The 13,673-nt window shown below is 41.3% G+C and overlaps 1 protein-coding gene across 2 annotated transcripts; it reads right to left on the reverse strand.

Annotated features, from left to right (window-relative positions):
• Positions 1–2,528: 2,528 nt before the first annotated feature.
• On the reverse strand, positions 2,529–11,069 carry LOC103760331 (toll-like receptor 7). 2 transcript variants are annotated; one of them, XM_018084393.2, is made up of 3 exons: positions 9,684–11,069; positions 8,306–8,430; positions 2,529–6,061 (listed from the first exon to the last, which is right to left on the reverse strand). In XM_018084393.2, exons 1-3 carry the CDS (start codon positions 9,811–9,813, stop codon positions 2,921–2,923), a joined length of 3,396 nt encoding a protein of 1,131 aa, XP_017939882.1. In that variant the 5' UTR covers positions 9,814–11,069; the 3' UTR covers positions 2,529–2,920. The 2 variants fall into 2 exon arrangements, with proteins under 2 accessions (XP_017939882.1, XP_008925068.2); XM_008926820.3 differs by lacking the exon at positions 9,684–11,069 and having other exon boundaries at positions 8,306–8,460.
• Positions 11,070–13,673: the final 2,604 nt, after the last annotated feature.

The raw sequence follows: 13,673 nt of genomic DNA on the forward strand, positions 1-13,673 counted from the left end.
CAAGGACTTGCTCTACAAGTGCAAGATCCTCCATGTGGGTTGGGGCAATGTCAAGCACAAAATCAGGTTGGATGGAGAATGGATTGAGAGCAGAGCTGAAGAGAAAGACTTGAGCGTATTGGTTGACAAGAAGCTCAACATGACTTGACAATGTCTACTTGCAGCTCAGAAAGCCTGTGTCCTGGGCTGCATCAAAAGGTATGGTCTTTTGAGGTGATTCTCCTCCTCTACTATGCTCTTGTGAGGACTGATGAGTCCAGCTCTGGGGTCTCCAACATAAGAAGGACTGGGACCTTTCAGAGCAAGTCCAGAGGAAGACCATAAAGATGATTAGAAGTCTGGAGCCTCTCTCCTATGAGGATACACTGAGACAGCTGGGGTTCTTCAGTCCAGAGAAGAGAAGGCTCAAGGGAGACCCTAGAGCTTCTTCCAGAACTTAAAGGGGCTCTACAAGAGAGCTGAAGTGGGGCTTTGTACAAGGCCATGTAGTGATAGGACAAGGAGGAATGGCTTTAAACCGATAGAGGGTAACTTTAAATTAGATATAATTGATAAATTCTTTAATGTGAGGGTGGTGACACACTCAGATTGCCTAGAGAAGCTGTGGATGCCCCATCCTTGTATTCAAGGCCAGGTTGGATAGGGGTTTGAACAATCTGGTGAACTGGAAAGTGTCCCTGCCCATGGCAAGACGTTTGAATGGAATTATCTTTAAGGTCTCTTCCAACCCAAACCATGGTATTATTCTATGATTCTACCCCATGAAGATAGCTGTATTACAGATCATGTTCTATTTAGAGACACAAATTGTTTAGGTTTACAGACAGCCATGAGAAACCACAGAATCATAGAATTGTTAAGGTTGGAAAGGCCTTTAAGAACACCAATTCCAACTGTCAGCTCAGCACCACCACTATGTTTACCCTTCAAGTGTATCCTCAAGTGCCATATCCACATGTTTTTTTCATGATATCTAATGTAAACCTACTCTGGCATAGCTTCAGGCCATTTCCTCTAATCCTGTCACTTGCTACCTGGGAGAAGAGATTGACTCCCACCTCACTAAAACATCCTTTCAGGTAGTTATAGAGAGCCATAAGGTCTCCTGTCAGCCTCCTTTTCTCCAGCCTAAATAATCCCAGCTCCCTCAGCCATTCCTCATAGGACTTGTGCTCCAGATCCTTCACCAGGTTTGTTGCCCTTCTCTGGACACTCTACAGCACCTCAATGTCTTTCTTGTAGTGAGGGGCCCAGAACTGAACACAGAATTCAAAGTGCAGCCTCCTGAGTGCAGCTGGAAAATGACCTAGTCCTTCTGGTCATACTATTTCTGATATAAGCCAGGATGCCACCAGCCTTCTTGGCCACCTGGGCACACTGCTGGCTCATGCTCAGCCAGCTGCCATTCAGCACCCCCAAGTTCTTTTTCACCACCAGTGATCAGCTGCCAGCTGGATGTAACTCCATTCACCACCTTTCTCTGGGCCAGGCCATCCAGCCAGTTTTTACCTGGTGAAGAGTACATCTGTCCACATCATGATAAGACAGTTTCTCTAGGAGAATGCTATGGGAAATAATGTCAAAGGCTTTACTAATATCTAGACAATAATATCATCTGCTAAGCAGGTCATTTTGTCACAGAAGGAGATCAGATTGGTCAGGTAAGACCTGCCCTTCATAAATCCATGCTGGCTGGACCTTATCCCCGGTTGTCCTGTACTTGTTGCATGATGGCATTAGAGATGATCTTCATGACCTTCCCTGGCACTGGTGTCAGGCTGACAGGCCTGTAGTTCCCCAGATCCTTCTTCCAATATCAAAATAAAACCATAAAACACTCACACTTCTAAATAGGCCCTGCTCTTTCTCCTGCTTCTGTTGTTAATTAGTAACACCACTATGATAAATTTGGAGGAAAAACACCCTTACTATCTGTAATATTATTATATGAACATTAGTTTTCTTGTTTGTGTCTGTGATCTTGCCTGCCTGCCTACAACTAAATCAAAAAGGAACTATTTAAAGAAAGGACCAGACAGGAAAGTTAGGAAAGGAACCACCAGAGGCAGCTGAGATCATAGAATGGTTTGGATTGGAAGGGATCTGGAAGATAATCTACTTCTTCGTGTCTGTGGTCTAATTGATTTTGTCCATCTGCCTTGTGCCTCTCCCTCTACCTATCTGCTATCCTAATCCCTCTTCTTGCTCCCATGCAGCAGCTCCATGCACAAGGACTCCCTTTATCTTATAACTCCTTCCCACCCACAGCCTACAAACCCTTCTGAACTTGTTTCTCAGACACCTTCCCATTTTAGTCCACACACATTCTTCAAAGTTTCTTCAGATTTACGAGGTTTTTGGCAGTGCAAAAATGGGAGAGTTCCTGTACCAGACACAAACCTCTGACAGAAGTCTCAACAGAATTTCTTATCCCCATTGATTAGGACTGTTCCCCACTCGGACAGAAGTGGTAGACTCAGAAGATGGAAGCCTAACACGAAAAGAGAAGAAACCTTGTATTTTCCCAACTCCTAAGATCAAAGCATGAGTTTTACTAAATGCATTTTCAGAGACAAATATGCCAGCAAGCATTTCTCTTGTTTTTCATAAATACCTCAAATACAGAAACTAAAATTTTCTATGAAAATCACATTTACTCCAACAATATCTGAACAGCAGCAGTTTCAGGCATGGTCTCTCCTGCAGTCTGTGTAGTCGAGTATGTTGATAAAGTGTCTAACCCACACTTGACCCAACCACAGGAGATGCTAGAGGCCTCTAGTGAACTGAAAGCTGGAAGTGGCAATTTTGTTCTAAACCAGTGACTTCCAGGGTGTAGTGCATTATCTCTTGCTCTGGAGTAATAAATCCCAAGTCAGGTGCATGCGCATCATAACAAATTTTATGGGGAGGGGTAGAGTTAAACAGTTTCTTGGAGAAGCTTGTTGTAAGCCAGTGAATTGTTTGTAGCTATGGCATTTTTCAGGCACTGCCAGAAGAAGGGCTGAGACTGAGGGTTAGTTGGCCATTCCAGGACAGAATTTCGACACAGCCTCTTCCTCAGACGGACATAGCGCGACTTCTGCAAAACCTTCTCAAGAAATATCAAGATAATGACATCCAGTTTTTCATCTAGAAGCCGCTGGTGGGCCATATAAAAGGTTGTTCTGAAACTGCCACTTTTAATATACTTATTGGTCAGCACAAACACAGTCTTTTTGCTCAGCTGAATGCTCTGGGAAAGGTTGTCAAAGACCGGATGTCCCGGGAGCCAGTCCCTTGCTTCCAGGCATAAATTAAACTGCCTGGCTTTTCGGTCTTCGAGCCTTCTAACCAGTTCTTCCATCACCCAGTCATTCACAGCTGGATCTTCGTTGTCATAGGCAATAAAAGCATCGTAACAGGCATCTGGTAAAGATAAACGCCGATAGCCCTTCAGCTTGGCGGTGCAGTAATGGTAACTATACCACACATCCCAGAAGTACAGATGGCTCGTCACTGCAAGCACCATAAAGCTGAGGACGGTTGAAGCTGATAGAGCGTACAGGATCAAATATGAGGTGTCCAGCTCACAGGTATACAGATCCAAGAAAACCACGCTCCTGCCCTTATGTGCCCCTGGGCCAGCACAGATCACGTCTGAGGCCAGAAGAGGAATAGTCACCTGAGTCTGATTGATCCACCAGACAAACCACACGGCCTCGCAGTTGCACCTGAAAGGGTTGCCATGCAAAAGCAGCATCTTCAGGTTGTTGATGACATTTTCAGGGAAGCTAGATTTCTTAATTACTTCAATCTTGTTTGAGCTGAGGTCCAAATATCTCAGTTTAAAAGCACCTCTGAGAAAATGTTTGGTTAGCTGATGAATATGATTGTTTCGAAGCATCAGTTCTTGCAGTGATGAGGAGCAATTGGACAGTTCTCGGGGAACAGTGGTCAGAAGGTTATTGCTCAGGTCCAGAGTTACTAGTTTCTTCAGATAGTGGAGGTTTTCCCAGTTGAAACTCTTCAATCGATTATTGGTTAAGTTGAGGAGCTTGAGTTTGGGAGGCATTGCTTCAAAAACAGTGGGAGGCAAAAAACTGAGTGAGTTGAAGGAAATATCCAGTTCTTCCAGGCTGGTCAGATTCTTGAAGAAGGATAAGTATCTAGCATTGCCATCCATCCATAAAACATCTAAACGATTTCCTCTAAATTCTAAAATTTGAAGAGACTGACTTTCCATTCCTGTGTTAATGGTGGTAGAAATGTCATTATCATTCATCATCAGTTTCCTCAAATGGTCTAGGTTTTTCACAAAATTAAGCACATGAGTAACACCTTCTGCCAGAAAATAATGTTGATTATTGCTCAGGTCAAGAATTTCTAAGTGTTCTAGCTCTTTGAAAGCAGTTTGGTATAGCAAATCAACCCTGTTGTTAGAAAAATCCAGATATTTCAATCCAGACAAGGAGGAGAATTCACTTCCATTTAAAGTTTGACTTATTGCATTATCTGACAAGTTGAGACAGGTAAGGGAGCTAAGTCCCTGGAAGTCTGAGGGGTTAATAAAAAATACATTATTTCTGCTCAAATCCAGAGTTTTTCCAAATTGCAGGCAATCTTCCTTAACTGAAGATTGGTAGGAAGCAGCCTCTTTATCTTTGGAACGGCAACTTCGCCCATACACATCATACCTAAAATAATGCATCTCTTGTAGTATTTGCCTGTTGTACTGCTCTACTGAAAACCCAAGATTAGAGCAGAATCCATTGGAGTTGCTTTCCCCTGAAGAAGGAGAAATTTTATTCACTGAGAGGTCTATGAACTTAAGAGCTGGGAATTCTTCGAACACTGTCAGGTTTGCAACTTTAATAAAATTAGTCCCAAGATCCAAGACGGTGAGATTCCTAAGACTGAGCAGTGGGCGTAGATCCTCCTCTCTCAGTTCTTTAAAGACATAACCCTTGAGCCTCAAGGTTTCCAGGTTAGAGAGGGAAGAAAATGTCTCAGACAGTTTCAAGAAGGGAGAATACAACTTGAGTTCAAAATTAAAGGACAGATCAAGCTCCACCAGGCTGGGGACCAACTTCAAAAACTGAGCATCTCCAATCTCCTTCATGAGGAAATTTTGGGAGAGGTCAAGTTCTTTGAGGTTCTTGATGTTTTTAAACCAACTGCTGGGTATGCTCTGAAGAGAGTTACTGTGAAGTCGCAAAATTCTTAAATTTTTCAAGGAATCAAAAGCCTTTGAATGTATCTGAATCGAGCCCCTGGTGCACGGAATGCAGGGATATGGGGCATTATAGCAACGTGGGCAGTTGCCACTTAGATCGAGAATTTCGAGGTTGGGAAGGGCACTTAAATCCTGCTCTTGAATCACTTGAATCCTGTTATTGTAAATATACAGTTCCTTCAAAGTAGATGACAAATTGGGTGGAATATGTGTTAAGTTGTTGGACTTCAGGGATAGTACTGTTAATTTTTTCAGCTCCAGAAAGGCTGTTTCCTCAATCTCAAATGAAACATTGCATGGATTGCGGTAGTAGCAGTTCTGTCCCAGATACAATACCTCTATGTTTCCTAGCTCTGACAAGTTGGCTTTTTGGATAGAAAAGATAGTATTTGCTTCCAGGCTCAGCAGGGTTAAAGTAGCAGGAAGACCTCGGGGTATTTCCAACAGCTGGTTTGCATCCAAGTACAGTGACTTCAGTCTTGTCAGGGCAGCAAAACTGCCATTCTCAATCTCCAGTCTTCTGTTGCAGACAAGATCTTTGGGCCCCAGTCTGACAGGCACACAGTTGCATCTGAAGTCAATCTCCATGAGGTTTTTAAGTTGAGCAAAGGATGTTGGATAGATATGGGGAATATGGTTAATACTCAGGGTGAGGTTGGTAACGTTTTCAGGGATCCCCCTGGGGACTTGTGTGAGACGCCGGTAGGTGCAGTCCACTGTCACAGTACCTTCTGAAGATTTAACATCACAGGGTAAAGTTTTGGGAAACCAAGCTCCAGACAGCAGCGTTGGAAACAGGAAGAGCAAGACAAATAGCAAAGCATTTGACATCTTTGCATGAGGTACCTAAAAATAAGGAAACACAGGTATTAGTTTAAGGTAATTAAACATTTCACCCACACACTGGGGCAGACCAAATAGGTCTACACTTGTAGATGTGCAGGTAGGATTATAAGTTTTGTTGGTATTTTATTGGTATTCCTTACTTTATTATCAGGATGTATTGCTGCGTTAATATAAATATCACTCTCTAAATAAGGAATTGGTAAAAAAATCTACTGAAAAAGTGGCAACACAGGTGATTGAAATTTACATCTCTGTGAATGTTCTTTTCTTTTCAGGGGAAACAGGAGGTGTTAAACTTCCAGCAGATTGCCATTGCATACTGGAGTAGATGAGCAAAGTTACTGTTTCATAGTGTATGATAGATAAAATCTACAGTCCCTTAAAAACTAGTGTAAACTTTCAAACTTACTGAAGCATCAGCACAGGTGGAGAGTTGACCTAAGCCAGTCTATGGCTTTATTTCCATAAGGTTTAATACCGCCTTGCATTTTCACTCTTCAATAAGGACAGGGGGCTGAGAAAATGCTGTAGCAATGTGAAGTGTGAAAATGAAAATCAAAGACAGGTTAAAATTGAGCATGTTCCATGTAAGACTCATAAGCATTAAATATCCAGAGCCAAAATCCCACAGGCATTTAAAGAAACTTTCAAAACATTCTCTGTGTCTGTCAAGTCTTTGTGCTCTTGCCTACTTTATAGATTTATGTGTATTATGGGAAGGACAATAAGCTTTTAATATGTCACAGCTTACCCCTTACTTCCTCAGCAGTGGTCGGTGTCAAAGAAACCCTGGCTGGCAAGCTGCCAGCCTTGGCTTGTGTGACACAGGCAGAGAGGCTGTGACCATTTTGCTGCACTGCCCAACATCTTAACTGCTGGCGTCGGGTGCTGGCCATTTCTCCCTTGAAAACTCAGTGTTGAAGGCTTGGAGATGCACAACACATAGAGGGCTCTTAAATAAGCAGGATTTGTCTGGATAATATTGATTAAATGTTAAAACCCAGGTGAGCAGCAGAAAATTGGATGATTAGGTAAAATGTCCAAGATACAAGGAAATGGTTTTTTCTCTTTAGCTGGGGCACAAGAATATACAGAGACCTGCTCAAGCAGTCTGTGCAAACCTTGTTGAGTGCTACAAAGACATGCCTTGCAGGTGACACAGACTTGAAGTGAAGCGAGCCTTCCTGTTGTATGCTCTGTTTACCGTGTCTCCTAGACAACCTTGTGCTTTTGCGTTACCTTATAGAACTATGCTAAACCTACCTCTGCATCCATGTACCTGGAAGAGTGAACTGCAGGGCAGCAGGTGTGTGAGAAGGCAGATCAAGTCTCACACAGCACTGCACTTCTGCTATCTAGAGTCCACAGCCTAATGGCATCACTTTGGGGATTCAGAGCCTCAATACAGTCCACTGCAGATGTAACCTAGTACAGTACTACACCCCAGCATTTCCTATTCCCTGGCAATGCTACAGTGCCACTTTCTTTTCAGCAGATCCTCTTAGAAAAGGCAAAGGAGCTAAATAATATGGCTGATAGGAATCAAACTAACCACCATTTGGTTATTCATCGTGGAATTCACACTGGACTCTCACCCAGAGGGACACCACTGCGTAAGAGAGTTTACCAGCATTTTCAGCTCAGTCTAACCAATCCCCTTGAGAGGAGGATTAACTTTTCTGATTTCCTGATGTAGAAAAGTCTTTGGATGAAAATGATGCATAAGAATAATCACAGTATGTGGGGAGCAAATTTGGAAAAGATAATAAGCATTCATTTCCTCCCAGCTCCCTAGATCTTTTTTTTAAATTCTCTTTTCTCCACTAATGCAGTCAGGGATGTGAAAGGGAGAAGGGAGGGCTCTACCATTGCTATTCATTACATGGAAACCTGAAGGTCTTTATTCAAATGACAAGAGGTATTGCCAAAGAAAAATCTTTATATAATCTTGCAAATATTTTGCCTTCCTTCCTTCCATCCTTTTTTCCAGGAAATACACCATATTATGCATGTAAAAGACATTATGAGACTAAAGAAAAGCCAAAGAGTGCCTATCCTAACCAAATGGCCTATGATGTCCCAGCACCTGCCTCCCTCCATCTCTTGCTTTAGCAGACCAATGGACCCCAGGGCCAGGACCATTATCCAAGGCAGGTTCCCATGGAGCATGGTAGAGAGGTGGTAGGGAACTGCAGAGACTCTGCACTGCAGGACATATTGCTCCATTGTATTGGTGCCAATTACCTTTATCTGTTGATGCACAACACAGCAGAGCATGAAGTGCCAGTCATCACCAGCCATGGACAAAGAACCTGCAGTCACTGAGGGAAATACTGACAGTTGCTGCACATCAGACACCAGGAGCCATTCTAACTTTAAAGGAAGGAAGGAAAAGTAAATTAGATTTAACCTTTAAAGATCTGATAAACCACATTAAGCCATTCTATCCAAGCACGAGAGCAGGACGGGCAAGGTGTGATTGCAGTCCAGATTGACAACACAAACTTCCTACATGAACTCATAAGCAGCCACTGCACTCAGGCCCTTAATTTCAGGTGCTTACCCTAGGTCCTCAATTCATTGTCACCAACCTGGGCTGCACCAACGTTCAAGAGAGAGTGGGAGAGGAGGGAGGGAGAGAGAGAGAGACAGAGAGAGAGAGAGAGGGACAGGGAGCCCCTCTGTAGGTGCTGCTGGGCTATGGAGATGGAAGAAGCTCTGACTGACTACACACCAGAGACTCACACTGCTGATTTAGGTGCCTGAAATCAGGTGCAATGAATATGGGCCTTAAAAGTCTTCATAAATATGCTTCTAGGTTTCTTAAGAAGTCAAAGAAGACCTTTGGAGCAGTTACAATGCTCAGATTTTGAACTCTCACGTATTACAGTATTATTAGGAACCTAAGTGTTGTTGCAGAGCCAGCCTAGCTCCTACCATCTTTGTGCTTCATTGCTTTGCATATTCTTCTCTTTCCTAATATCTTTGTAATGTATTATGTATTTTAACTGTAAGCTGTTGCATTCTGGTGTTGTATCTGACCATTTGCATGTGTAACATTTAGGAGCTGTTTAAGTACCAGAACAAATAAAAAGACTTTTAAATAGGAGAAACAAGCAACACCTTTGCAACGAGAAGCTTGTTTAAAAGTACAGCTGGAGTCTGCATGTGAACTGTTCTTTTCTCTGTGATCTACATTTGGCTTCATAAGAAGTTCAAAAAGCAGTAATCTACTGATCCTAATGGGCATGTGCAAAAACCCTTAATGATTTCGTGTTCTTCAAATGTTCAGCAACAGTATGACTAGGTGTTTCTGAAGAAAGATTTTCTGTAGAGATTTCACATGTATTTTAAAAGGTAACAGGAGGAAAGTGTAGAGAAAAATGAACACCTCAGAAGTTACAGCAATCAGAAAAGACGTTATTATGCATGTTCTGTAGCACTGCAGTACAAATAAGTATTAGAGGAAATAAATGCTTTCCCTTCCTTTCATAATGCACTGCATCTTCTAATTATAATAGTAAAACTGAACAGTTAGAAAGCAGAAAATGTTCTTAAAGTCTTCCACAACAGTTCAGTAAAAGAGGTGTAAAAGCAAATTTAAAATGAAAGTTTAACATACCATTTTCTGTATGCTTCCAGATCTGGCAGATTTTTTGTTTGAAGAGCCTGTAAATCAGAGCAGAAGAAAACGGCATATAAGTGGTCCCTACTGGTTCAGATGAGGTCCGGAGGAGAGTATAATATGACATAACATACTCAAGACAACAGCAGTAATCACTGCTCTATTATTACTCTTCACCTCAACTGCAACTTGAGAAATAATTGAATGTGAAACAACTGTTGCAACCCACTTCCTCAAATATTTGTACTTAAAAGAACAGTACCTCATTTTCTGCTCCACCCCTAAGAAATAATGGAGTACTCTTATTTTCCCCCTTTTAAACAAATTTTCACATTACTCATAAATTCAAGTGCTTTTATTCTGCAATTTATATGCTGCAATTCACTGTTATCTTCGTTATTTTTGAAGTTTTCATTTCAAACTGTGCTTTACCTTGCTACAGTGTCACACCATAAAGAACTATAAGACCTACTCAGAGGAGATAAATATCCAAGCCACAGGAAACTCTGAAGGGGGACAGTTGCGAAGTATTTGGCCACAAAGTTTAAAATCAATCAGCTGGGAGACAAACGCACTACATAAGGATAACCAGTCACTTCAGACAATTAACATTTGCAGGAGATCAAGTTCCTCCTTTTACCTATCCCTCTTTTTTAGTATAAGTTGCATGAATAGAGATACAGACATAGTCAATTGATGTTAAAAATAGTTTAGATTTAGAAGCTTAGTAATTTTTATAATTATTATTATTTTTTTGGCATTCATTCCTGATGCAAATAGCTTCAAGAACTGAGACAGTTCTAAGCTGAATACTTTACGGAAGAAATGTCTATTAAGTGAATGGGACTTTGGGGAAGGGAACCAAAATAAAGCATGATAAAAAATACAGTGGTAAGGGCATAGGAAACAGCATACAGAAAGGTGAAAATTGCATGGGAGAGTGTAGAAGGGTCAGAATTAAAAATTACAAAGATAGACTTAAGCTGGTGACAATCCAGCATTACACAGAACACGGTGTCTGTCTGAGAGTTTCTTACCTAGAAGTCTCTGTGCTTAGCAGAATAGACTAGTTCAATGATTAGGATATTTATTAGGTGGAGTTTGTGGGGTTTTTCATGTCTTCTTTCCCTACATATTTTTATTTACATTTTAAATAGCAATTCATAATTTCTTTGACCATGATGGAGCTGAGAAACTCATTTCAGACGCCTGGAACCTGAAGAATGAACAGGGAAAGAATTTGCAGTCATATTTGCATATTCCCTGTGTTTAGAGTCTGAGTCATTTAGACACGAACACAAAAACAAGAAAGTCATTGCCATTTTATTCAGGGTCTAGGAAAAGGCTCATTAATTCCCAGCTATATTAATTAGGGACTATATTTCTCACCCTTGTGGCTGAATACTAAAATACTACAACAAAGTATGATTCCTCTGCTCTTTATTGATAACTGGGTTTTGCTTTTCACGCAAGATGCACTGAGGTTTTCACTGAGTGCTACTGTAACTGATGCAGAAATCTTACTAAAATCCTACTATGTGCTGCAAGGACATTCAACACATTTCCAGTAGGATGAAAACCTGCACTACAAACACCACACACTAGTTATTCCGCTCTGGATTTTTCACACTCTATGTGACCACAAAGGAAAGTTACCTTCCACTCGTTTATAATTATTCACCAAATATGCCTAATTAATCATGAAAGAAGAGAATGAGTTGGCACAAGTTTGACTGTGTATGTTGATTTCTTCAAGCACCCAGCCATTCCCTGGTACATGACACTGGAGCATGTGATGCTTAATGTCCACTTGCTTTGATTGCAAGAAGGTTTTCTAAATCACAGTGTCCAGTCACACAACCCTGTAATCTTTGACAGGTGCTCAGTATCCTTGGAGATCTCCCTTGCAGCCTAAACCTACAAACTGTGGAAATTTTAATAGCTGTACTGACACTTAGCATTTCCTTTTGGAATAAGGTTGACTTTTTTTTTATATTAGGAATTTGCTGTCAACCATCTAAGAGCTCGAGTTTCAATTCTGTTCAAAGTGAAACTGCAGCTTCAGCTGAACACCAATAGAAATGCAGAGTACTTTTTTTCCGTCTTTTTTTCTTTTCGTTTTTCTTTTTTTTGTACCTAAGAAATGGGGGTAAAAATTTACAATATTTTCCTTCAAAAGGTGGGAGTAAATGTACAGCAGCCTAGAAGTCCAGAATTTCTGAACTATAATTTGGTTTTAAAGGCACAAGGAGTCACTGATTTACTGATTTCAAAAGTTCGGTTTCCATCAGATGCTGCACAAAATGTCTTTCGTCTCTGTTGTGAAACACAAGGAAACTGAAAAGCAGTTACTGCATCACGTTAGGGGAAGATTCACTGTAAATGTATATTGCTGCCTCTGTGAAAGAAGAATATAATTTAAAATAAAGCAGGAGTCCTTAATTGTCTAAATCCTTCGTGTAGAGGTTTGGTTGTCAGTTGGCTTGCAATCAGATCAGTAAACTCACATTTCCTTTCTTTTTATTCCTAATGTCTTGCAGCAAAATCTTTTCTCTATAGTGCCAACTCTCATATCAAGAATGATGATACCACCCCACATATTCATGGTTGATACAACATTCAGTGTAAGATTGCATAATTTACCCAGGAAATTATTCAAGAAAACCAGTTGTTGTGCACTTTTGAAATAAATAAGCTGACTCTTCAAAGTGATGTAGACAGATGTATGAAAAGAACCACAAAGAGACATGGATAGGAAAATTGAGGAAATTAAAACAAAATGACTTGCAGAAGCCTTAAAGCTTCTGTATGTATGATCTGTGCATGTAATGCAAGATCCTTGCTGATAGTAGTTGCAGAAATGTGTACTAAACACTAAAAGTAACCAAAACAATAAGGAGAAGACAGCAGTAGAGGAGATTGGCCAAAAACAAGGGCAGAGGAGCACTCAGAGCTCTGGTGAGGGAGGAGACCCAAACCACCCAGGGTGCTGAGGGAGCCTCCTGTACCACAGAAATAGACTTGGCCATTTCTGAAAGCTGAGGCTGCCCCAGGCTACATCCGTGCCAAGACTGACTGACTGCTGTTTACAACAGGTTAAACTTGTGTTCTGGAAGCAAAGGTGCCTGCCACTTTTACTGAAAGTGAGTTACCTTCGAGAGAGGCAGAAGGCATCCAGAACTACCTGAAATAAGATGGAGCTGTTTTCCAAGCTCTCCAGGGTCAGCAATGCAGCTACACCTCTCCTGTTTGTTTCTTCCTAAGAGACTGATAAGATAGAGTAGCCAGAGAGGGCATCCCTGCTTTTCTCTGGGGGATGAGGAGGAGGAGTGCCAAGGCAGTAATGTTGGAAGCAGTGGGGCACGCTAATGTAGGAACTGCTGGCAAATAATAAAACTGGCCGGTTCAGAGGAATTTTGGCACTTGTGAGAGAGATATCCTCAACTCCTACTTTCTATTGATGACATTACTAGCCTTTTTTAATGTTTAATATAGGCAATCTTGCCATGGTTTATGAAGTCATTCTCAGGTAAAAGCACTGAGGGAGTACTGAAACAACCTCTGCAGAACAACATGGAACTCAGACACTGCTGGACCCAAACAAATCACATATCAGGAAAACAGCTTCAAAGGAAATAAAGGCCTAAGATTAGGGTAAGTAAGTGTAATGAGGTTCATATTAAACATGCAAGTGTGTTAATATTCTGATTTATTATAGTATTTGATATTGCTTTTTCAAAAATTGTGCATGACATTTTTATGGCTGAGGGCTACCACTCAACAGGATATTCTGATAAGAAGGAAATGGAGCTGTTGGACCAAGTCCAGAGTAGGGTCACAAAGTTGATAAGGGGACAAGAGCATCTCTCCTATGAAGACAGGTTGAGAAAATTGGGGCTGTTCAGCCTGAAGAAGATTTCATCGCAGCCTTCCAGTATCTGAAAGGAGCCTACAAGGAAGACAGAGAGGGACTCTTTGTCAGGAACT

This window comes from Manacus vitellinus, unplaced genomic scaffold (assembly GCF_001715985.3).
Source record: "Manacus vitellinus isolate BGI_N305 unplaced genomic scaffold, ASM171598v3 scaffold_7_pilon, whole genome shotgun sequence".
NCBI classification, from domain to species: Eukaryota; Metazoa; Chordata; class Aves; order Passeriformes; family Pipridae; genus Manacus; species Manacus vitellinus.